Source organism: Chaetura pelagica, unplaced genomic scaffold (genome assembly GCF_000747805.2).
Source record: "Chaetura pelagica isolate M959 unplaced genomic scaffold, ChaPel_1.0 scaffold147, whole genome shotgun sequence".
In the NCBI taxonomy this organism is placed as follows: Eukaryota; Metazoa; Chordata; class Aves; order Apodiformes; family Apodidae; genus Chaetura; species Chaetura pelagica.
In genome coordinates, this window is record NW_009954194.1 from 4449098 (window position 1) to 4475341 (window position 26244).

At 38.0% G+C, this 26244-nt stretch overlaps 1 protein-coding gene across 1 annotated transcript in view; it reads right to left on the reverse strand.

Annotated features, from left to right (window-relative positions):
• The window catches only part of PPP2R2C (protein phosphatase 2, regulatory subunit B, gamma), a 129667-nt gene that overhangs the window by 50136 nt on the left and 53287 nt on the right, over positions 1 to 26244 (reverse strand). The window contains exons 2-3 of the mRNA XM_010003115.1: positions 3571 to 3668; positions 2796 to 2961 (exon numbers count right to left, since the gene is read on the reverse strand). Coding sequence (XP_010001417.1) covers positions 2796 to 2961; positions 3571 to 3668 — 264 coding nt within the window. The remainder of the gene's footprint in view (positions 1 to 2795; positions 2962 to 3570; positions 3669 to 26244) is intronic.

Genomic DNA, 26244 nt, shown 5'->3' on the forward strand with positions numbered 1-26244 from the left:
CCTGCTTACCTGTTCTAAAATTTATAAATACAGCAATTGTAAAATAAATAGTAAGAAAATAGACCAAAAAAAATCCATTTTTGGACTGAACTGCTATTGATAAGTCTATCCCTTTCCTGAGTGAAAACTCTTTTATTAGTAGTTAAGGGTACCACATGTGTTGGTTTTGTTCTTTCATCTGCCTCTGGACTTCAAAAAACTCCTTAGAAATTCTAAGCATGCTTATATTTTGTAAAATACAGAAACATCTCTGTGAGGTTCAGTGTTCTTTCTCAAGGGTGTTCTGAAGTTTAAACAAAATAATGCCTAGTAAGTAGTCTGATCTACTTTCTTACGTAAGTAGATTCTGATCTACTTGATGTGGCTCACATCAAAAGTGGCCCAAATATATTCCGGTACAAAAACTAATTTATTTTTATACTACAAAATTAGTTCAGTTTACAGCACAAACCAAGTATTTGCCAACTGCAAGCACTGCAGAGACTCGGTGGGATTTGAAACTCTTGTTGGTTTTCTTCTGCCTCCATTAATTAAGACTTTGTGATCAAAGCTTAGCTGATGACTTGTTGGTAAAGCATTAACTGGAAACGAACCAAGATCCCCTCTGAGAGAGGTGACTTGTGCAGGAAGAGCCTCAGACAAAAGTCCTCCTTAGAAGGATGGAAATAGATCTGGCAAATGCAGACCTGCCAAGTCTCGTAATATTGAGGGTGTGATTTAGATGGTCTCTCCCCTCATGCTCCCTAACAGAGGGATGTTCCTTCTAGCAAGTTCAATGGGCACTGCCCACCTGAGCCTGCAGAAAGGAAGGACACTGTTTCACAGTTCTCATTTTTCTGACCAGAACTGTGCTTTAGACCCTAAAATACCAGGGAACAAAATGTCAAAAATCTCATTAAAATATCAGGCTCAAAAATTATTAAATATAAACCAATACTGAGGATGCTTCTACAACCTACCTAATATGAGAATGTATGACATCTAATGCCTTCATCCTCTACAAGTTTGGGAAAATAACATTATTCCTTTTTATAGGCATGAAATTGACAGACATAGTCAATTACTTCTTACAGGTAAACTGTGAGACAGCAAGGATTTCAACATTGGCCTTCTGTATCCTAAAGTTAAACCTATACTTAAGACTATGCCAAGAGGTGAATGTTTAGATTTCAATCCTGCTGCACCAGGAAGATAGGGATCCTCCTTGGCAGACACAAATGTTTTGTAATTGAAAGCCAAAATCCAAAGGCTATGCCAATGGCACCACTGTTCTCTTCACCATAATGAGGTCTGCCGGGATGCATCAGAATTAAAAAGGGGGAAAAAAAAAAGAGGCCACAGCATTTTGCCAGGTCCTAGACTTGCTCATTATTAGCTGCAACTGGATTAACCCAGAGCAACACCGAGATGGTTTATTTCTTCCTTTCTCCTCTCCCATATTAATATCAAAAAGAAAACTGACAACAAGATCTATTAGGCCAACTATAAAAGCAGTGTATCTTTGGACTTGCCCCCTTTCTGGAGGTGTTCAAGGCCAAGGAGGGGCTCTGAGCAACCTGGTCTAGAGGAAAGTGTCCCTGTACATTCAGCGGGACTGGAACTAGATGATCTTCAAGATCCCTTCCAACCCAAACCATTCTGTGATTCTGTGACTCAGCCCTACTCCTCAGTGATTCCAAAAATGAACTTTAAATTCAAAAAGGAGAGGTTTACTTTTAATAATCTGCTTTTGTATTATGCATTTGGAAGAAGACATTCTTAGTTAAAGTTATCTGAACCAGAGGGATATTTTGAACAAAGAAGTGCAGAAGTAAACTCCCAAACTTCATAATTAGCTGACTAATTATTAAATTAACACAAATTGCCCAGCTATAATGGTTCAAATATTGCCCCAAAAAGTCAATAGACAACTTTAAAGAAAAGAGACTACAAAACGTAGCATAATTTGCTATCTACTGTGAATGAATGTAAATACCATTTATTGCTAAAATTTTACCTAGAAATAATAACTTTGCCCTAAAGCATCAATTCCCAAAGGTGAGATTATTTTTCTATCAGCAGTTCCCAAGTATGCTCAAACTTCTACAAGAAAAATTCTTTTCTTATTACAATGAGATCAAAGATATAAAATTGTAAATTTTTGTCTTCTGCATGACAGGAGGTTGTAGGTAATAAAGGTTGTAAGTATCCAAATGTTTCCTAAATGACATCTGTGTGTGTTAGACTACAGTTTCCACATCCTGTGTCACATATTCCCTCTTTGTAATAAGAGCAAATTTTTGATCAATAGGCCTTAAGAACATTAGAAAGATGAGTCAGTATCAGTATCACGGTATTATTCCAAAGATTTCTGTAACTCTTTACAACTTAACCATTCTGATGATAATGAAAAAAAAACACAAAACTAATTCATTTCTCTTGCCTACGATAATTCTATTCTATAAAGAATAAAAGTTATGACAAATATAACAGACAAAATTCTAAATCTCCAGTGAAACAAAGCTGCTGAGTAAGATGATGGCTTTGTCACAATTATTTTTTTTCAGGATAGCACTGCATATTAATAGCAAAAATTGATAGCTCTCTAACTGTCTGTGGACAGTCAACAGGAAAAATCATGTGATCATTAATAAAATACGTAAACAACAGATAATAGAGTCAATATGATCATCTTGGTAAACTCTGAAAGAGGAAATTACTAAACCAGCAGATTAAAATTAACAAACATATATGTCAGCACAGAAACACACAAGAGCAAAATGCAGGCATGTCCTGTGAACTCTCATCTCTCTTACCATTGGTTGATAAAAGTGAGTGAGCTGCATTTTGCTGTGGTAACCACTTGATCTTGTTTATTTTTTCTTCTATCTCCAAGCTCTTCAAATAATCAAATTCAGGTTCATGGCTCTGGAAAGTGCTGTAAACATTGTACTCCCCCTGATTGTAAGGCTCATTTTTACTCTATGGAGAATAACAACAACAAAACATATGGCTTATAATGGCAATACATCTCCATCTCTTAAGAAAGCTGTGTAAGTGGCCTTGTAATATAAAAAACTTGAAAGTGTAATTTAATTTTTCATTTAAAACATTATATTTACAGATTTATTTCTAAAGGAATAAAATGTCCTTTAAGTGTTCAAACAACGTTTAACAAAATGCAAATTTTTAAAAGAAATGTCAATTGTTTAGGAAAGCCTTCTACAAAAGATACTGCAGATGGACTGAATTAAAAAGTCAAACATAAAGGTATCACAGCAAAGGCACGGTTTTAAATTGAATGGTTCCATCAAACAGGCAGAAGCTATTAAAACAATGTGGAAGTAAACCAAAAACAACCTTCCTATTTCTTATCTTCAAATTTTTCAGCTTTGAAGTATTTTTGTTCAGGGCAGCAAACTTCCAAGTAAAAGATCCTTAGCCTCTTTCACTTCCTCTCCAAAGAAGTGACATTCTGCTTTACTGAATCTCGAGATCATAAACAAGATTTTTAGTCAGATCCAATTAAAGTATTAAAAATAAAGTCAGGTTTCAGCAAGCTACTAAGGACTACACTGGCAATTCACATACCTCAGGTTCCCTTTGGAATATAACAACCCGACCCCCCTTGTCACCAGTAGCCAGCAGTTCTCCAGTGTGGTTGAACTCAACTGTGGAAATAATATCAGCTATGGGAAAAAGAGAAAAAAAGCAAATTTTAGTCTGCTACTGCAACATGAAGCCAATAGAAATATCAAGCACTCCACAAAAAAAAAAAAAATGCAATAAATGAGGGATTTGAAGGAACACAGATGAATTAAACAGCGAGTCACTAATGCAAACAGGCTGCATGCCATAACAATCTGAGGTTGCTACACAGTGGAACAAGTGCAAACAGAACAAGGCAAACTTGTGTTTTCAGCATATCTGCAGCTTGGGAGTGGAGGAGATCTCTGGAGAGATTTGCTTCAAGAAGAGCAATCTCAGGCTGTTACAAAGATTTTTTCAGTACTGGAGACAGCAATGGCATTACATGTATTGCAGTGTTACATGTATTGTTTATTCTTCACCCTTTATGAGGGTATTAGTACAACCCCCTAGCACAAGTTTTCTCAAATACATGTCTGAGCCAAGAGTGCAAAAGCCTGTCCCACCACAGCAGAATGAAGGCAAAACCAGAACTGCTCACTGTGCAATGTTGACAAGAGCCCATTCAAATAATCATTTCCAGCAAATCACTTCAGCACCATAAAAATGTGTCATAAAAAAATAAAATTACCCTAGTCTCTTCTTCTAATTTTCAACAACCCCTTTCCCTAAGCAACTTCATCAACTTAACCAAGAAATCTCATCAAAACCTGAGGCCAATCTTGAGTGCAAATTACTATGCATCAGGAAGAGAAGGGAGAAAGAGACTGCAGGAGCAAAAGAACTGGTTCTTCTGCTTGTATGACAGTACATGTCAGAATCATAATCTACAGTTAATCCTACAATACTAGCATAATTTAAATTAAAATGCCTAGTGCAATAGTAAATTTAGAAGCCATCATATATACAACCACAGACAAATGCAGGGTATTACTCAGAGATTGCATGTATGAATCCTCTACAATTATCAACATTTACTCCTCAGAAACATGGGGCAGATTTTTAGAACCATCAGTATGTAGCAGCTCCTCTTTAGGCATAAAAAGCTGTGGGTTTCAAACATATTCACCATCCATCAGACAATACTGAGAACCACAGGGCGACAGTGGGTTAAGCTCTTTTGAAAACCTAGCCCCAAATGAATGAGTTCACAAAAATTTAAAGGAATTGAAATAACAAGTGGATGTACCATTTACTTGATCCATTTTATGAACTGAAAACATCTGTTCCTATTATACTTCTAATAAACTAGCAGTTGAGTGTTAGAAAGCTGCTATTGCCAGTAGCTCCCATCAGCACCACAGCCATACAAAAGCCAGATTCTTAGTGGAACATTATAAATTATTCACCATCTGAAAAAGGAAAACCCTGCCCTAATCATAGTAATGAAACATATATTTAATTTTTTAAAAAGAAATCTTTCCAATAAAATTATTCTTCTAAAAAAAAAACACAACAAAATGCAACCAGCCAAGCAAATCTTCCTCTTATTTTCCCACACACACTATGTATATAGGGGGGAAGGAGGAATCAAAGTGTGTACATAATTTTATTTTTTTGTGAATAAAACGTACGGATGTGTAGACTTTGAAAAATGGAACATGAGAATGTACAATATTTTGGGTCTGAAGCCAGAGCTTCTCAAAGTTAATGGCATTCAATTTTTATGTGGACTTTCACAGACTGTGTATTTTACAGGTAATGATCCCAAAAGCCTTACTAGAGTGTAGGAAAAGTAGAGAGACACTGTTTATGGTTGATAATGATCTCGGGCTTAGAATGAGTTGAGTTTGATCTAAAAATACCGCATCTTTTTTAAAATCTAAAAATCTAATCAATTTTTCTGGCATGTAAAGTTCACTGTAGTGCTTCCAGTGGAAGAACATTTCTTGCCTAAGTTTTTCTTACCCTGCAAAATTCATGCTGATAGTAGGCGTGGGCTACTGCTTGTAAAATGATACCTGCATGATTTTACTCATTTAAAGCTTACTTCAACCTTACAGGCAGAACTGCAGAGGTCTAACACTGACAGTCCTTTTAGAATGAAGGCTCTTCTCTTAAGCATGCAATGGGGGAGCAAAGTAAATACAGAGGGGAGGAATGTAATATCTATTAAAATATTTGTGCATTTGTGTGTGTACACATGCACATGTGTAATGTATACATGATATACTCAACAGGTCACAGAAGAATCAGATGAAATAATTGTGCAAAAAGAGTTAATTGCTTTTGAACTCACATGTGTGAACACACTTACTGTTGGCCTGCAATACCTCCACAATGGCATGAAACACTCCTCTTTTTGGCCCACAATAGTCACAAAATATCATGTTGTCCTTTATAAAGGGTCTCCGCCAATACCCACTAAAGTCTATGGAGTATTTCCAGACTTCAATAGTTATAATAAAACAGTTTCTGCATTTTGTTATAACATTGCATTTGTCATTAAAATATTGTGTGCAGTTAAGTGATTGGTGTTTAAAGAAAAGCAGCTAAAACAATTAAGTATCTGTGGGCAGTGTATAATTATGTTATTCTGAGGCAAAATTCTTTCTCCCCCACCAAGGTGTTTCTTTTACATGCATCCCTCCTTTATACTAGAAAAACTAATTCTGAACTGGAAACTACTTATCATTTTTAAATTAACTTGTTCTGAAAAAGAACAGATCAAATATTCTGACCTCAGAGGGTAAGCAGCTTGTTGGTAAAAAATCATCCTTGAATTGGAAAATCCCTTTTATTGATTCTGTAAATAACACCTGAAAGCAACAGCCAAAAATAAATAATCTTATCCAGTGTATCTGTTCAGCAGGTGAATATTAGTCATGCTGTTTTCATAAAAATATTAGCCAGGTTGGGTCTTCCTAAGACAGAGGAGGTAGGAATGGAATCAATCAACAAAGTTCTTCATACCCTTCTGCAGAACATTCCCCTATGTATTTACTAATGCTGTAGCCACATCAGCCACTACAGTCTCAAACTGCAGATTCTTCCATTGCAGAAAGGCCCTCTGAGCGTACAGAGCAATTAACTACCAGATTTCACCCTCACCAACAATTTGTTGAATTTGCAAGTACAGTAAGCCATTGGCAAGGGATGACAGAGATGAAAGGCTCCTTCCAGCCTTCTGTACTACACCTTCCATATCTCTGCTGGCAGTGCCAAGCTTTGCACTAACAATTAGGATTATTTGAGACTGAGAAAATCTACTTATTAAGAACAATTACGGGTAAGCTCAATACCAATGGGCAAGTGTTTGCAATCAGATTGAAAATCCCATCTTTTATGCAATATTAAGTTCTCTACTCCATTCTTAAATTCCCTATAAACTTGGATGCTCAACATACTCACTCAGTTAAAAAGCACAACTTGGACACTTAAAATACAAACACCATCACATACTTCTTGATGTTCACTTTCTAGCTTCTTACAGGTTTATTTTAATGCTTTTTAATAGCTTACTCCTATATACCACAAACAGGTCCAAATACCTTTACAATAATTAGAAAAGTCTTTTCTAAACAACAAATTTTTTAGTGATTTTGGGGCACTCTAGCATAATTACATGCCATTTTCCACCTAGTATACAGTCAGAGAAACAAAGTCTGAACATACTTTTCTTCATACAGTCTTTTGGTTAGAAACCTGAAGAAACACTAGGAAAATCTCAACTGGAACTTTTCTGTATGCTACTTTTACTAACAATTTCTATTCTTCTGGAGTCTTTCATTTGAAGACAGTATACTTTATTTTGCTTCAGAAGATCAGGATAGCAAAGAAAATTTTGAAACTATTTCACCCAGCACAGAAATGCAGCTCTTCAGACAGCAGTAGCAAGCTTTAAAGGCAGACAACATCATGCAATGGTACCAGAAAAAGAATTGCAGTGTAATCCTGATAGAGAATTAAAGGATTTGGAATTGGCATAGAAGGTCAGAACTCCTTTATATTGCATCCACCACAATCATCACGGCAACACTGTCACCCTGAGCTGACTGAATCAGGATCTAGGTCAGGTTTTTGCTGTGTGTGTTCCCAGTGGCTAGCAGGAAATCTTGTCATCTATGTTATTTCAACCAAGTTCTGACCTGGCCTAACCTTGGTTTGTGAAATCCAATAAAATCACAGCACAATCTGGCATGGCTGCAAGCAATGTTCACTCATACTGATACAGAAGTCCCCAAGGAGCATAATCTGGAAGGAACAACAAGGAAGCTTGCAACAAAGAAAGCCATAAAACAAAAGGGAAAATGGTAGATAAAAGAGGAGCAGTATTATAGTATCTTGAGTGAAGGGAAGGCCACTATAGTGAGCTGTGTTGTCATTTAGTTGAGATTTGGCCCAACAACAAAAAAAAAAAAAGGAAAGAAAAGAAAAACTGGATGGAAAGAAAAAATCTGCTAGCTTTTTCAAGCTGAAGTTTCAAAGGTTACATCAAGCAGCTAGAAAACAAAGTATGCAAAACCTCAAAGGTATGCGGGTGTGATGAAACAGCAGACTGTAACATGCATTCATTCTGGATCACTGCAGTGTTATTCACCAGTTTGGATCCAGGGAATGTATGACACTAGAAACCACCCCTCAAAATGCAAGTGAAAACAATGCAAAATCTCACATATCACACTGTCTACTTTTGCTGGGTTAGAAACTTAATGCTTTTAGCATTTTTAGCCAACACACCCAAAAGCCAACTCCATGTCACTGTTAAACGTTTTTTTGACCTTCACACAAACTACCTGATTGCTTGTCCAAGACACCAAAACAAAACAGGTTGCTAGCCAGTAGAGAGCTGGGTGGCCATATGAGACAGATGTATGAGAGAAAAATAAGAGTGCAAGGATGAATAAGATGGAGAAAGAGAGAGGACATGCAAACATGTTAAAAAGAGCAAGAGCATGAGAAAGGTGACAGAAGACAGTACACGACGAGCTTGATAGACCATGAAAGAGTACAAGGAAATGCCACAGAAGAAGATAAGAAAGTAGTTTGAAATTAAGGATGTATCTGCCCCTTTGCACCTGGGTTTATCTGTCATCCTGGCAAATCTCTTTGTTTTTTTTCTTGTTTATTATGGCTTTAAACTCTGATGGAGTTTGTGCTGCATAACAGAAAGCGTTTGCTCCACGTTAGATGTATCGGCAATGAAAGACAGAACAGGAAGCTGATTTTGGCTGAAGTTTTAACCTAGATGCTAACAGTCTAAGTGCTTCAGGGAGCAGGGAAACAAGGTGATCAGTCATTAACAGAATAAAATCCAAAGATGTGCATCCACTACACTTCCTGGAATCATTTTCCTAACTGACACCTTGCCTGCCTTTATAGCTACCAAGGATAAATATATCAAGTGCAACATCCAAGCAGCCCCATTTAATCCTGTCAAGAAAGAAAAAGAAAGTTTATCAAGCTCTTCCTGAGTATAACAATCTCTTCCTGATGTGAAATCCAAAGCCACAAGGTCAAATGCTGAACAGCTCTTCAATAGCTGCTTAAACCAAAACCACTTCAGCTGGGGATGGTAGTAAATAACAGGTAAAAAAAAAAATAAAATAAATTGAAGTAACGATTTTCCTAGCCTTAAATCCTGGCAAGGACTGAGCAAATCTTCCCCTTTTTTCCATTTTAATATCCAACTATTGGATACTAGGATTTCTAAAAGAAATGCTATACATACCTCACTGGCGTGAATCAGTCTTGGCTGATACTGCTGAGTTTCACAGGTCCTTTATCCTCAGGGACCAAGTTAAGCACCTTCCCATTCAGAACATTTCAATGTAGGTTCAGTGCTCACTCAAAAAGATAATTTACTTGAAGTAGAATCTAAAGAAATACATGTTTGCACCCCTCTTTAAGTACCTATGATCACTGCAACTTACTGTTTCTAGCCTAGAGCTTGACCAGAGTTGGGGTTTTTTCCTCCAATATTTTTGTATGGGTTTATTTGAAGAGCTTAGAAAATATTCTCAACAGCTTTTTAATTATATGCTATTTTCTAGCTGTATTTCTCAAATAAGAAAATTAGCAAATGACACCCAACTACTGAAGCACAGTCAATGTGTAAAAACAAACAAACAAACCTGCCTATGGGGCAAACAGGTAAAATAGATTGAGTTCTGTGCTAAAAAAAACTTTCATACTTAATACAAGTCACTGAGATTCCATTTTTCAGAAAGTGACCCTCACATATGCTTTTATTCCTAATTTAAAAGCTCAAAGCCCTTATTCCAAAGGTTCTGGCACTCATCTCCCTTTTGCAGAGAACAAGGCTTCCAGGAAAAGTGGTAAAAAGGACTTGACCTTCTGTTCACTGAGGTAAATGGAAAGTTTCCCACTACTTTCGTAGTAAATAAGGTCAAGGAACGTTTTTCAGATGCGGTGTAGCTGAAAATTAGGACACATTTTTTAACATTTTGGCTACAGTCTTCATGCACTTCAGCTTCTTCATGTTCAAGGTGACCTGCTTAGATCAATGAGACAGCAAAGCTTCAGTCATTAGTTCTGCAGAATTCCTAATTAGCGTTACTATTATCCTTACTGCAGTTGCTAAGTGCACTGATTGTGCCTTCATAATTGGAAATACTCCGTGGACTGATAACAATCTTGCAAAAATTCCTTTCAACACCTCTCTAGGAGCTCCCAAATAGTGGTAGCCAAGTGCCTCTCAGTGCTATGAGATTACCAGTCCTTCCTGTGTACTTACAGGCAACACAGGGGTCTGACCTCTTATGGCAGGTATCACTGAAGAAGACATATAGAGGATAACCAGGGGATCAGGTCCAGTCCCCATGGGTTTATGAAAGGCAGGTTCTGCCTGATGAACCTGATCTCCATCTATAACATGATGATACAACTATTGGATGAGGGAAAGGCTGTGGATATTGTCTATCTGGACCTCCAAAAAGCATTTGACATGGTTCCCCATGGATCTCTTATAAAAATCCTGGCTGCTCATGGCCTGGATGAGCATACGGTCTGTTGGATCAAGCACTGGCTGGACAGCTGGGCCCAGAGAGTGGTGGTCAACGGAGTCAAATCCAGCTGGGGCCAGTCACAAGTGGTGTTCCTCAGGGTTCAGTGTTGGGACTGTTTCTGTTTCACATCTCTATTGATGATCTTGATAAGGACATAGAGCGCATCATCAGTAAGTCTGCAGATGACACCAAGCCAGGTGGGAGTGTTGATCTGCATGAGGATGGGAAGGCTCTACAGAGAGACATGGATAGATTGGATCGTTGGGCTCGTGTTAATGGTCTGGGCTTCAATAAGGCCAAGTGCCAGGTCCTGCACTTGGGCCACAACAACCCCAGGCAACGCTACAGGCTTGGGGAGGTGTGGCTGGAAAGTGTCTGGCAGAAAAGGACCTGGGGGTTCTCATTGACAAGCAGCTGAATATAAGCCAGCAGTGTGCCCAGGTGGCCAAGAAAGCCAATGGCATCCTGGCTTGTCTTAGAAATAGTGTGACCAGCAGAAGTAGAGAGGTGATTGTCTCCCTATACTCAGCACTGGTGAGGCCACACCTGGAGTGTTGTGTCCACTTTTGGGCACCTCAATTCAAGAGAGATATCGAGGTGCTGGAGTGAGTACAGAGGAGAGCAATGAAGCTGGTGAGGGGCCTAGAGAATCAGTCTTACGAAGAACACTTGAAGGAGCTAGGAATGTTTAGGTTGAGAAAGAGGAGGCTGACGAGAGACCTCATCAGTCTCTACAACTACCTGAAAGGTCATTGTAGAGAGGTTGGTGCTGGTCTCTTCTCACAGGTAATTAGCAACAGAACAAGAGAGAATGGCTTCAAGCTGCAACAGGGCAGGTTTGGACTGGACATTAAGAAACATTTTTTCACAGAAAGAGTGGTTAGAGACTGGAATAGGCTGCCCAGGAAGGTGGTTGAGTCACCATCCCTGGGTGTGTTTAAGGGTCGTTTGGATGTGGTGTTGTTGGATATGGTCTAGGGGAGAGCTTTGTAGAGTAGGGATGATGGTTGGACTTGGTGATCCCAAGGGTCTTTTCCAACCTGAATAGTACTATGATTCTATGCTGTCAGGGATGTCCCAAGCAGTTAAGCCTCAGAAGCAGTGATCCCTTCACGCTATTTAACCTAAACAAACAAGAAAACTCATTAGAAAGCCATTCATCTTCAGTAGTTTTAAGTTGTTCAGTAACACTGCTCATAGCTCTTCTTCCAAGCAACACTTTAAGAAAACATGCAGATGAATCCCTATTTTAGCATTAGGATATGCACAGAAAGCTTCTAAACTTCACAAAAAGCTTCTTCACAGCTTATCCTATGTAACACATGTTACCAATTTATTCTCTTGAGATTTCCAGAGGTGGGGGGGGGGAAATGCAGCAACAGTTTTTTCTTTTTCTGTTTGCTGTCAGATGAGGCAGTCATCTAAGTTAAGGATTCAGCAACAGTCTTAAAACACTTCACAGACAGTAGCGCAATAAGGAAATGTGTCAGTCCACTCCTCTCACTAACCAACACTGAAGGGCAAAAAGGAAAAAAAAAAATCACCATGGCCATCACATTATATATTTCTAATTTCTAGAGCAGGGTGTAAACTGGTGCTCACAGAAGAAAGCCTGTCTGAGCTGGGAGCTTCTGGTCAGCTCCACATTACTTCCCACCGAGGAGCTGCACAGCCTCACTGCCAGCAAAAGACAGATTAGAAATGGTGCTGCCAAGTGTTAAAAATGCTAGGCAACCAGGGCTTATTGAGAGCATAGAAAGACCTTGAACCTCATCCCTTATTTTGGATCAAACAAATGCCCAAAATGGAAACTGTACAAATTATTAAAATGTATTAATATGACTTGCACTGCCAAAAGTGATTATACTTCTGCAGAATAATTGCAATGACCTATAATGAGCAAACATCAACTTGTGCTAACATGCTATTATGAAAGAAAGATGGCAAATCCCTACTCACATCTAGGATTTTAAAGGAAAATCATTACTTCTATATATATTAAAGAGTGATGAAAATTCATCCCAAATTTAAAATACAGTCCTGAATAGCCAGATTCAATATGGATGTTATTTCTCTTGTATTATATACAAACTTCAACAGAATTTCAATGCCAGCTGGTTCTGAATTTTTTTTTCCACTTAACTGAGCAATTAAATTCCAGAAGCAAAGCTCTCAGTAATTCTGTCACAGCAGTTCTCATGTTCAAAGTGCTTTCCTGGCGTTAACCCTCCCAGCAACCCAGGAAAGTCAGCAAGCAAATGTTAGCATTCCCATTTTACACAAAGGAAAATATGAAACATCCTCCAGAGTTTTTATCCAAGATCAGAGAAGCAGTTTTGATTATACACATACTAAGGGACAGATAATCCAGGCTGTGGCTCAGCAAAACATTTCTATTTAATAAAGCTCTTCATCACTTGTCTAGACACTTTAATATTCCTGCATTCAGTTCAAATGAGTATGCATGTTGCTAAATGAATATACTGATGGACCACTTAACAAAGAAAGCCTCACAATAACATGCACCAAGGAAGAAAAAGCCCCATTGAGCAGGCTTTTGGGTGAAGCCAGGGGGATATAATCTTAAAAATCTAGGGCTGAAGCTAGGAGCTGGACTAGAGCCAAAGTCTTTAAGCGCATAGTGACAAGGAAAGCAGAGACACAACAGCCATATTGGCACTAGTAAACGAAGAAGAGCTCCAGGATGTTCTTGAGCTCTGCAGTGCTATGATTCATACAGCTAAATTACTACGAATGGACCTTGACAAGCTTTTGGCTGTGATAAATTGCTCTCTCAGAAACATCACTTCATCGTGGTCCAGGGGCCATCACAAACCAGGGACATTTCTCAACAGGTAGAACACAGGCAGCCACAATGTTCTGAAAACAGTGGAATGTCACCCTCACAGGCACTGTCCCCTCCATGCCAGCTGGTCACAATGCTCCCAAACATTCAATTTACTCCAGCACATTTACTTAGTGACTGCAACTCATAGGTACCAGTGTTGCACATAGACAAGTTACACTCACACTCTGCCATGTCTAATTATATGAGGGCTTTCTGCTACAATTCGCAGAGGCTGGGGTTTCCCAGAGTACACGAGGCTCTGGAGCCTGTAGGCCTAGCACAGGGAAAATAAACTGTATTTGCTTTTTTCTGTCTTAACACACAAGGGTGGATTGCAATGTTCAAATCTACTTATTGGTCACTTGGACTACAGGATCCAAATAAACTATATACACAAACTGTGAACAACACACAGCTCTAACTTATTCATCATCGGACAGCTCCTCTGTGATTCCCAACAGTGATCCAGCAAGCTAAGGTCACACACAGGGCTTGTTGGCTGTCAGGGGAGCTCGATGCCAAGCCAGATAGATACTCATCTAACATTAGCATCTGGTTGCTTGGCAGGCTCCAAAGGCAATTCAGCTGACAACTCTGAATTTGCCTCTGGGTCTGTCACAAGATCATATAACTCTGGGACTTCTGGGAGTGCCTAATACTTCTTTGATGAAGATCATGCACATCATAATATATTAGATTCATTCTGAGCATCCTTTGAAATAAATGTTTGTGACCTCTCAGACTTATTCAGGTAGTGTGACTGGCTTAAATGTGTGAACTAAACCCAGGCTCAAAGATCATGCAATTAGTTGTTCGTGTTTGCATCAAGATCTCTTCAGCAGGTTTATATAATGATCCCAAGTCCAGAAAAGTCAGGCTTTTTGCTGTTAACATGAGTTGCCCGTACTGATGGGACACTAAGGGCTGCTCCCAAGCTGGTCTAAAAATGAACAGGACAACTGTTCTGTATAAGCTTTACTATCAACCCTACTGCTTTAAGTTTTGATACCAGTGTAGAAGTAACTTAATATAAAAATGTAGTAGTGGCATACACAACTTTACATTGGTCTAAAAGCTCATTTCATAAGCTTCAGCTCATGAAAGGCCAAAGTCTTAATTTATGTATCACAGAATGGTAAGGGTTTGAAGTGACCTCTGGTGATGAGCTAGTCCAAACTCCCTGCCAGAGCAGGTTAACCTACAACAGGTTGCACAGGATCACACCCAGGTGGGTTTTGAATACCTCCAGAGAAGACTCCACAACCTCTCTGGGCAGCCTGTTCCAGTGCTCTGTCACCCTCAAAGTAAGTAAGTTTTTCCTCATGTTCAGATGGAAGTTCCTGCATTCCAGTTTGTGCCCACTGCTCCTCTTCCTGTCACTGGGCACCACTGAAAAGAGTCTGGCCCCATCTGCTTGACACCCATCCTTTACATATTCATAAGCATCAATAAGATCCTCTCTCAGTCCTCTCTTCTCCAGGCCTAACAGACCCAGGTCTCTCAGCCTTTCCTCATAAGAGATGCTCCAGTCCCCTAATAATCCCCATATCCCTCTGCTCCTGGGCTCTTTCCAGTAGCTCCATGTCTTTCTTTACTTGAGGAGCCCAAAGGGCAGAACAGAGGGAAAGGATAACATTCCTCAACCTGCTGGCCACACTCCTCTTAATGCATCCCAAGATGCCACCAGCCTTCTTGGACACAAGGTCAAATTGCTGGCTTGTAGGTAACTTGTTAATCAGGACTCCTAAGTACTTCTCCACAGAGCAGCTTTGAAGCAGGTCAGTCCCTAACCTGTATTGGTGCACAGGGTTATTCCTCCTTCGGTGCAGGACCCTACACTTGCCTTTGCTGAACTTCATTAGATTCCTCTCTGCCCCAATAAATGTGAGGAAAGATGGGATTATTCATGTGTTCAAAATTAAAAGCATGCTATATCACCCTAGCATGTCAGGAACTAGAGGAACTTCTGATCCAAAATGCTGAATTTTAGATAGCTGGTGTGTGCAAAAACCAGTGATAAATTTGCCCTCAAATTTAAATGCATCATATTTCCAAAATTGCTCATTTATAAATTAATTAATAGAAAAGAAGACATTAAAAATCAATGCACCTTTCTGTGCCTGTGTCTGATAATGAAACTTCAAACACTGTTAACAGCCTCAGGAAATAAAAATCCTTGTTTTGGGATAGTCCCAAAGGACAACAATTACATACCAGGACTAGAACAGAATATATAATACAAATCCTATGGACAACGTCTAAAACAGCAACTGCTTGCTGGTCAGGTAGTTTCAGATTTTATTCCCCCCTCAGGAACGTAGCACCATGCAGGTAACCCAGTAATTCCATAAAACAGTCCTCAAAGCTCTTTCTAGTCTAATAATACAATATTACAAGTGACAATGCAGGCCATTCCTACTGCATTCACAACTGGGGAGCATGGGCTTCAAAGCTTCAAGCCTATCATGTTTCAACGCCAAGCTCAATCATTCCTTCTTCATCAAAATGTTAAATGCAAAATACAGCTTCTGCCAGTACACTGCTAAAGCTGAAAAGATAAAAACAAAATAGTCTGGAAAAAAACAAACATCTGTGGGTCAGAATTCTGTCTCCTCAACTAAGACAGAGCTAAAGGAATTTTCTTAACAGCCGCCTCAGATCAGGGGGGCTTCAAAGCATATGGAGAAGGCTCACAAATCTGTCGGATCATTCCCCAAGGCCAAGCCTCCTGGAGCCATATAGTTTGAGAGTTGTTAATTTGCAGCCCACACAGAAAACACTTAGACATCCAAGCCCTTGGTGGAAGTGTTAGGCTTCCACCCCCCTCCCAACAGCCTTGACGCCGCAATCATCACTGATTGTTAAAACACAGTCCACAGGAATCACTGCTCTGCTCTCAAAGCAGAGAGGCCTTTACTGCAATACAGCAGTTCTGAGGCAGGACATCAAATGAAGCCTCATGTCTATTTTAATCCCACTATAATTATAAATGAGAGACAAACGCAGTCGAGATGCTTCTGAATTTTTGTTGGCATAAGGGTGTATTTCTGCATTGCAAAAGAGTAGAGCAGAGCAATATATGAGCTAGTTCTGACTGAATTGGCATCAGAGCCAATATAACAATGTAAATGAGATGCTGTGCCCAAAACATTGCTGCTGTCAGGACACACCAGAACTAACTACAAAACATATCTTTCACCATTCTCCATTAAGCAATGTTGACATACCCACTAAATACAGAATGAAGAGAAAAGGTGTTGACAGGTTTCTTGGAGGCAAAGCAGAAGAAAAACACACTAGTTAGTTGTTCAAAGGACCATGATAAGGCAAAAGTTTTACCGAAGTCTGAACCACAGAGCAGATGGTTACCAATTTGCCAAAGGCTCGTTGAGTGGTGAGAGACATCACTTTCCCCAAGGCTGGCACCATTGCAGTTGCCATCAGGCCTTAAACTGAGGTGAAACTGAACTAAACTGAAGGTGATAGATGCAGACCAGACACCATTTCTTAATCCTTGAAGAAGCTGGCTGTCTATAAGATTTTTATTTCACATCACCCTAAGTGATGAAATATTTATCAGTAAATTCACAAATGCACTTTGCTAAAAACATCACGTCAGATCAAATACATGGTGGTTTTAGTTTCACAGTCTCATAAAAGCTAAACAGCTAATTCATGTGAGAAACAAGTGTGTTTCCACACATGCTTTGACCTAACTGGAGGGTCCAGTGTGAATCATTATAATATTAAATATATTTTAAGTACTAAGTAGACTTTCTACTGAAACTAATAAGGAGGAGTTCTGTTAATTATTTACTCTACAGGCCTTCTCCAGATCACAGTTCTTGTGTATTGTTTTCTTTCCAAACACTAAAAAGAGCCTAGACACAAAGGAAAGGAGGTACATCATTATTATTTTGCTTCACGGATAGGAAATAAAGATGGGTAGAACTATAATTATTTCCTCAGGATGCTGTCATTCAGAGAGGATCAAATCAGCCTCCTAAAGCTTAGTCTAGTGTCTTAGATTATAGGTCAGCTCAAAAAATTCTCTATTAGCTGTTCACATAGGTGTTCTTGAACCTCCTCGATTTACAAGCAAAATGTGGACTCTTACATTATTGAGGTATCCTGCAATTGGAATCAACAATTAATTGTGTAAGCAATACATCATGACAAATTTTGGATGTGGTACCTGAATATTCAGACAAGGTGCTCACCACACCTAAGGGAGAAATAGAAATTTCATTTTTAAAAATAATCAACAGGGGTTTTGTGTCTGAGTCTTACCACAAAGGGAGCAAGCTCTCATTTGGTCTTCCATGCTTAAAAGCCGTGCCTGAAGAAAGCAGCCAGGGCCTGCAAATTCTTTACTTCTGTCTCTCTTCTGAAGTCCTGGAAACTCCCAGATTATTGAAGGCAAAAGGGCATGAATCTCTACATCAGGCTAAACTAACCTGAGGGAGGTATAGCTTTGGAGGCACAATCCAACCCTTAATAAGGACCTGCACCTGACCACACAAAGACAGGGAAGCTGAAATAGGCAGGAAAGCTTCTTTTCACAATGATTTTGCATGGGTTTTTGAGCTCCTTTCAATGTGAGAAATTCTTGTATCTGCCCACTTCCATTCCACTGCTGGTTGTTTCAAGTATACCCTGGGAAACTGTCTGCCCTAAACATCCAACCATCAAGCAGTCACTAAAAAAATTAATTTTTCAGGAAACAGACAGATGAGAATCATTATCATAATGGCCCCATTATGAGGAGAGAAATTTATTGTTGCATAAATGTTTCTCTTGATGACATGAGATGAAGAGTCTTTCAAAAGATGCCAGAGTAGTACCTGGTCAGTTGGAGCTAAAAGCATAATGATAGCTTCAGAAAGTCAGCATCCAACCATATAAAATTTGTATTTTTTTATAAAGGAAAGCAAGACACTATGAACCACCCAGAAAAATGTCATGCTTTTCATCTGTTTTTTGAATAGCTGACAACATTTACTAGCCAGCTGGTAAAATAATGAAGGAACAAGGCCAGTAAAACTACACAAAGCTCAGAAAAATTGCCTTGTACTAATTAGAAACAACGTGCAGTCTGATGACACTTTATGGACTTCAATTACCATACTCGGCAGGAAGGAGCTTTCAAACATCTGTATGATGATCATTCTCCAGTGGGATGCCATTTACAGTGCAAAGTATTAAAAACAGGGCCAAAAAACAATTATAATCTTTGTAAATGAGCATATTCTTTATCTAAGGGATTTGAACTTGTTTGTGGAAATTGGCTTTAAAAGGAGAGACAGAAACTGATTTGACAAGAAAAATAGGCAGCAAAAACCCCATGTCTGTTTGCCCAAAACTAAACTCAAGGATCACTAAAATATTAACTTGTATAACTTGTACATAAAGTGCAATAGCAATATAATATTATTATAAGTCAAGCCTAACAAAGCAATTACTAACTAACCACATTCAAGGAGAGACTTTATTTAAGTTTTTAGGTGAATACCCAGAAATACTGTCCATTTACTAGGATCACTTGTATGATTAAAGGTATGTACACACTAGGCAGTAATACAAAATCAGATTTCTCATTCCCATTCTAAACAATTATTTTCTTATTTACATAGAAAAACACAAATATCTAACAGTAACAGGGAGAGTATGAAAACAACCAGTAGCTAATGAGAACATTATTTCAACTATTTACTGCAGTGTGCAGAAAATTAACTATTTTACCCTGTAATCAAAAGAAATTAAAATAATGTTGAAAACCATAAATTACCAGATAAAAATCTAAGTACAGAAATATAAAATTTACCACTGTAAAATAAAACAAACAAACAGGTTGTTTGAATGGCTTGAAGGTTCTCTATTCTCATTTACTGATGTTTCAGACATATCTGTTATCTCAGAAAATATGCTTAGAAGGCATGTGAAAGCAATGCCAAGTTTTATTCAAGAGCAAATGGGAACAGCAATGATCAAATTGTCATCAATATAATCCAGAATTCAGAAAATACAATTCAGAAAACACCTAGAAAATTTTCCAGTCATTGCATCAGCATCCTTAATAACAGTACAAAATCTGGCACTGTTAACCTGACTTTGCAGGCCACCCATATGACCTAGCACCATGAGTATTTCATGCAGACAGTAACAAGAATTTAACTTTTATTTTGTCTTGGAGGCAAAACCTATTTGCCTTTGCAAGGGTAGATTAATGACCTATCAATATACTGCCATAGTTCAAGAATATCTAAAGCATGAACTAATGTGGAGTGCAAATGCTTGCTGAGCAATGCCAGAAGCCTCCTATTGTTGTGCTCTAAAGGTTGTCTCCTAGTAATTAAGGAGTTACTAACCTAAGGTGCTGGGTTTGACCTTTAAAGCCCTAAGCAATCTGGAAATCTAGCTGAGACACAATGCTTTCTGTGCACTTCTCCCTCTTTCTTCTCTCCTTTTGTTTTCATGGCTACGATTAGAGAGAAACTGTCTGTCCCCTTCTGACATTCTGTCACTTGGTCAAGCAGGACATGGACCTATTAAACTCTCATTCAAACTTCACAGCTCATTTCTCCTGGTAGAAGAAACTATGAGGATATCCTGGAAGAGCTGTTTTCTGAAGGCTTCTAGTAGGCTGTTTTACAGGTAAGCTATTTTTAAATTATAGTGCATTTTTTTACAGTAAAGGCAGTTCAGAACAAAGGACAAGATCCCAACCATATGTGCATTACCAAAGATGGAGGATGCTTCCACAATTCCTCAGCCTCTCCATTGCCACAGAACATTATGGCTGTCACTGGTGTTCTGGAAAAAGGAACTGCACAACTTATTTAGTATCATGTACCCCCTAGGATTAAAATAAAGTCTGAATTTCACATGAAAATTCAAGATAACGAGGTTAATGCAGGATGTCTGCAGCAGAATTTCAGCAGCACAGCAGTCTTCAAAGCTATTTTCAGCAGTAGGAACTACTTATTTAAGTAGAATCAGCAAGTGGCCACATTCCATATTGTTGGGAATAACAAAGCTGGAACACCTCTAATAGGCTACCTAGGGATTATTTCAGCTAAATGCAGCTCCATTATCAAAAAGGAAAAGGATTTTTTCCAGCCTGACAGCACCATAAAAACTCTTGTTCATACTGAGTGACACGTGAACCGAGATTGGCATTTATAGTTTTCTGCTGGTTAAAGACAAATTCTTGCTCCCATTGAACTAAATGAGGTAAAACTGCCATTTCTTTCAATCAGATTGCCAGTAGATCTTGAAGATATTAAGCATTAGGATGTATTAATATGGAATTATCATTGGAAAACATATTGACTACTTGATCAAAATACTTTACTTTCATTCATCAAAACACTTACTCCAAACGAGCAAAGACAGAAAACTGAAACCAGACCAAAGGTCATGCTGAACCTACAAATTGCAGTGACTGCTGAGATACATTACCAGCAGCAGCACAATGTGTATGGCACCCAATCAAACCAATGGACATCACATTCAATGAGAATCACACAACACAGGTCCCCTCAGTTTCCCAGCAGTTCAAACATTGCCTCAATCAGACTCACCCTCCACCTTTTCACATAAAACATGAAAAATCCATTAAAAACATTTAATACAACTCACTACTTATCTGCTGAATGCCTTTAACAATAAAAGCCAAAATCAGCTTGTGACTATAAATGCTACAACTCTCATAAAAAGCTCTTCAATTCCATTACTATTATTTTTAACTTCAGAGAAATAATTAATGTACTATACAAGAGAAAATGAGTGGTAAAAATTCTGAATTTAATTATATGAACGGTATTCTGTATACACTTAATTGCATAGCAGTAACACTACCACTTTCATTTCTCTTTATAGCTTCAGATGCCCATTAGCACAATCCCCAAGGTTCCTTATGAATAATTAGATTAGGGAAGGGGGACTCTCTGATGAAACGCAATAGGATGTGATTCTTATGAAACACCACATCTTGAATCCAGATGCTGACATGACAACATCATGAAGAGCTAATTTGCACATTCAAATTAATACCATTATGACAATAATATAACAGAAAGATATGCATATAAAATGAGCCACAGAAAATAATGTCAAAAAGAATTGAGGTACTTATATTACAAAAATACATCTTTTTGACATTTTAACCCAGTTGGAAAGATGTAAATAGAATCATGCCAATTTCATGAGCACAGAGCTACTTAAGCAGACTTACTAGAATTCAATCCACTTTTTGGCATCACATAGGCAAGCTGTTTAATAAATAGTTATACCCATCAAACATGTGCAGCATTCACATAAACAGGTGAACAAATTTTATTACATTTTATTAAACATCTGTTTCTATTTGATACACTGATTGTTTGCTGCTTCTTTGCTATTTGCCACAAAAAAACCCCGGCAATGATGTATTTTTTGAAGGTGCATGAAAGATACAAACAAATGGGGTATTAAAAAAATAATTTTAAGTTTGTCAGATATTCCTGCAGCTGTCATGAGTTGTCTGTCTGTGTATTTACAAATCTGAATAGTTCTGAATTTCTCCCTGAAGTCCACTTCAAAGAAAACAATGAGAAAGGGAAATAGTTTTCTTCTACTTCTGTGGTTCTCCTTCATGTAAAGTTTAAAAAACAAATACACATGTTACAAGGTACTCTACCATTTGCTACTCTGACATAGATGTCAAAGAAATCTGCTCCTCTCTCTACATTTTACAGCATGTAATGTACATGTATCATATTTGCCCTATGCATTCAAAAATCTGTTTTTTGTGCCTGTCAGGGCAGAGCACATTAATCTAAAGGATTTTTAACTTGTAAGAAATCTAAACTCACATCAAGATGATGGGATTGCTTTAGAATAAAGAAACATCCTAAGAAAACTCAGAAGAAATTATAATACTGCTTAAAAGGATGTGCCAGAAACAGAAGGATAAAAGTGAATAGATGGGACACAAGCAAGAGGAGTAATACTGGAGGGATAACATTAAAAACATGATAAATATAATAATTTGTGCACACATAATAATTTGAAATTTTCTTATGATACCAGAGTATGGAAAACTTTATTAATGGAAAAAAACATCATACTTAAAGCTAACAACAACCATGTTCTACACTGTTTAACAATCAACAACAAAATACCACAGACACAAGAGATGATGATTCAAGCCAGATCTATGCAGTTATGCACTAAACCACAGTTAGCACTAAGTATGACCAAAGTTTACTAACTGGGACAGGAAGGTATATTGAAAAAACAGCAACAATAAAAACTAAAACAATTCCATATCCTCAGAACAATCATCTCAACATTGTGGAAAATAAAACATCTTTCTGGACAACTGATAAGCAGGATGCTAACAGGGGAAGAAAAGTAAACCTTTCCATTTTGTAGTAGTTCTGATTTTGGGTAGTTCTGATGAAGCATGCATTATTTTTAATAGGTGTATTACACCTATTACACAAACAACAAGAATCACAAGATGCTTCATTATGCATTCTAACAAAACACTTCCTTTTAATAGATGTTTAAAGTTCCATTTTCCTCATTACCACATCCCAAAAGTCTTTCCTTACTGAGATTGATCCAACACTGTTGAAATCACTAGGAGCTCCCTTCCAGGGACTTCAAGTGAAATTGTGTAAGGACCAATCTCTACTAGTAGAATATGTTAACAAAACCAAAAATCAAACAACCAGCAAGATACATCGGCAACACGCAGCGAGGAAACATCTGTGAGGCATAAGTGAAAGCTTTTATTGGTATATGAAAGCATTTTTATGAGCTTTTGCGCCACTGTAACCCTCATGCTTCCTTTACTTATCTGCCTTTTTCTTTGTCACCTCTTGCTGTGCACTAAGTTACAAGATTCTGATGGCATGTTCATTTTAATCACCTTTAAGGCATCATACACAGTGAAGTGAATAAATAACACAAGTCCTTTTATTTTGAGAAGACACAACTAACTGCTTAGTCATGATGTATGTTGTCCTGATCCAAATAAAAGACAACCTCCTTCACTTCAAAGGTGAAATATTAAATATATATATTTTTAAAGCTCCTATCTGTCACCCAAGAGCTAAGAGTCAACTGTCTCCCAATGCATAAATTCACACATCATGCCTAAAACCAGAGCTTGTCATGCTAGATCTTCCTCCTCACAGTCTGCCTGCAATGCAGCCTGTGCTTTGCAGCAGCACTGAGACCCATTTCTGGACTTAACATGAAGCAAGTTAATGACATTTTAGTTCCCTTATTCCCTCATCTGCTTTCCTATAATTCTTCATTATGTGCTCAAAGGTTGGAAGTTCTGCCCCGAAACATGCTACTCCTGAAATTCTGTCAGATGATTTAGGATGGTTGTGAAAGACAATGGTTTCTGAAGTTACATCAGCCTAGGTCAGTGCAATAATTTATATACTGGTGAGATCTAACCTAAGTCCATGTATAATTTCATACATGTTTTATTGCTAACTTTTCCTGTAGAATGGTCTTACATTAAATGTATCATATAATATTAGAATGCAGGAAATATCAGGAAATACATAGAATCTATTGAAAAGCTAAAAAAACACAGATACAAATTTGGATATAATCTCAAAATAAAACAGTCATTCCTGGCATGATGAAATTTAATCAGGCAGTTTCTGTGAAATACTTGAATATTACTTCATTAGATACCAAAAAATACAATGTACAACAAAGGGTAAATCAGTTCTGGAGCAGGGCCTAAGCTTTTCAGTGTTTTCAGTCTACAGCCAGAAGACTGATGGCAGATGACCAGAACTCTGGCAACTGCCATTGTTTGGCAGAGCTGGGACACCAAATGGTTCTAACATGTATTCTCTTCATACAGTTGATAAAGCTTTTAAAGATATTTAAATATATTAATAGGACAATAAGACAACTGAGGGTTGGTTTCACTGCTACCCCTGCTACATCTCAGCTGTATTTCCTTCTTACATCAGCTTTGCAACTTCACATAAGAACATTTATGCAGTGTTTTTTAATATAGAAAAAGAATGTACAGATAAGGTTTGCGATAAAGCTCATCATTCATTCCTCCTCACTAGTCTTTTTATTACCCTCATTAATATTGCCTTTCTGTCTACAGACTTGTGCCTTCAACTGATTCCTCATCTTTAATTTCTCTTACCTGAATAGGCCCATGGGACTTATCACAAGGGTAATATTAAGTATGTTCCTATGACTTTCCAGAATCTTTATGTATGGAACCTAGTATCTGACTTGCAGTGATCACAACTACAGCTTTAACAGTCCTTCTCTGGGAATCAACTACATGCATACCTGAAGAGATGAAACTTTGCCTGGACTGCTAACACTTCAGTCTATTTCAGTGCATTCACAGTTCTCAGTAGCTGAGGCTGATACTAAAAGAAACTCTTGGGAAACTATAAAGTTAAATTTTTACTGAAGCCCCTGTATCTTCACAGCCACCTGCATGTTATATTTGCCTAAACACCTTGCACACAAAAGAGAGATGTGTCTTAAAGACTGCATCTTTAGGTTTTCATAGCATTCTAAAATAGAAATGAGTGAACTAAAATAAAATAAAATAAAATAAAATAAAATAAAGAAAGAACTACTAGCAGTGGGGAAAGATAATTATAGCTTCCCATCTGTTTAAAGCAAAAAGAAGTGTACAAGAAGAGCCATTTCACAAGTCTTCAGCTAGATCTGGAATTTGAGAAGAAAATTGTGTCAGTTGATTAATTACAAGCTTAATCACATCTGGGAAAAGACATTTTAGAACCCAAAGGAAAAATTATTTGCTGAATGTCAGCATGCTCAGATGCCCACCAGTGAGCAGTCCCTCCTCCATTTCAGGGTTTCAGCAAAGACAACATACATGTCAACCACAGTAGAAGAAACACAAACTAATGAAACTGTGTGTAAGCTGTAATTACACTGTCTCAGTGAATGGCACTTGGGGTATTGTGAACAGATTGTACACGTTAATTCACACAGGGCTTAATGAAGCATTCCCTGTTCTACAAACTTCACCTCTTGATTTAATTAACCTTCATACCTATACATGCACTACCTACCAGTCATAAATGTTGGAATACCCTTAAATAAACTGCAATGCTTTTCAGCTACATTAGAAAAGTAACAGAGGTTCAGCTAATGTTCAGTTTGGAAGCTCAAAAGTGACCTGCAAGCAACTTAACAGGTTCTTAGATGACAAAAACTCACATGGCAAATTTGGCCCTAAATCAGCTTTCCCTAACATAAGACCTTAAAACGAAATTGCAAAAAAGTAGAATCAATTATTAACAAAAATAAAAAATTCTAAGATTCCACTAGAAGAGAAACAAACATTAAAATAATCTAGGAGCCTCTAGAAGACCTACAGATACTAAAATTTGTTCTGTTTTGCACAACTTAAAGCTAACTCACATCTGAGGTTTTAGGCACAGCTTTACACAATACAAATATATAAATACGTAACACCATGTCATTTTCACCAACTCTTAGAAATGTAAAGGACACTCATCATTATTGTCTCAAATTTAAAAATTGTAATTTTGGAGACCGTAGCAGTGAATCCTTTATGAGTTTAGAATGAGCAGGCTGTTTACACATAGCCTGCAGGCCTCCTGTTTGCCTGCATCTTTTTATTTTCCAGTACCACAGAGGCTGCACTTCCCAGTCTTGCTGGCTTTGATCAGCTTTAGATCCTCGATCACATTAATTCTCTGCTCTAGTCATTTATGGCAAAACACTTGGACACTGTAAATACAGTGTTTTCCTGCT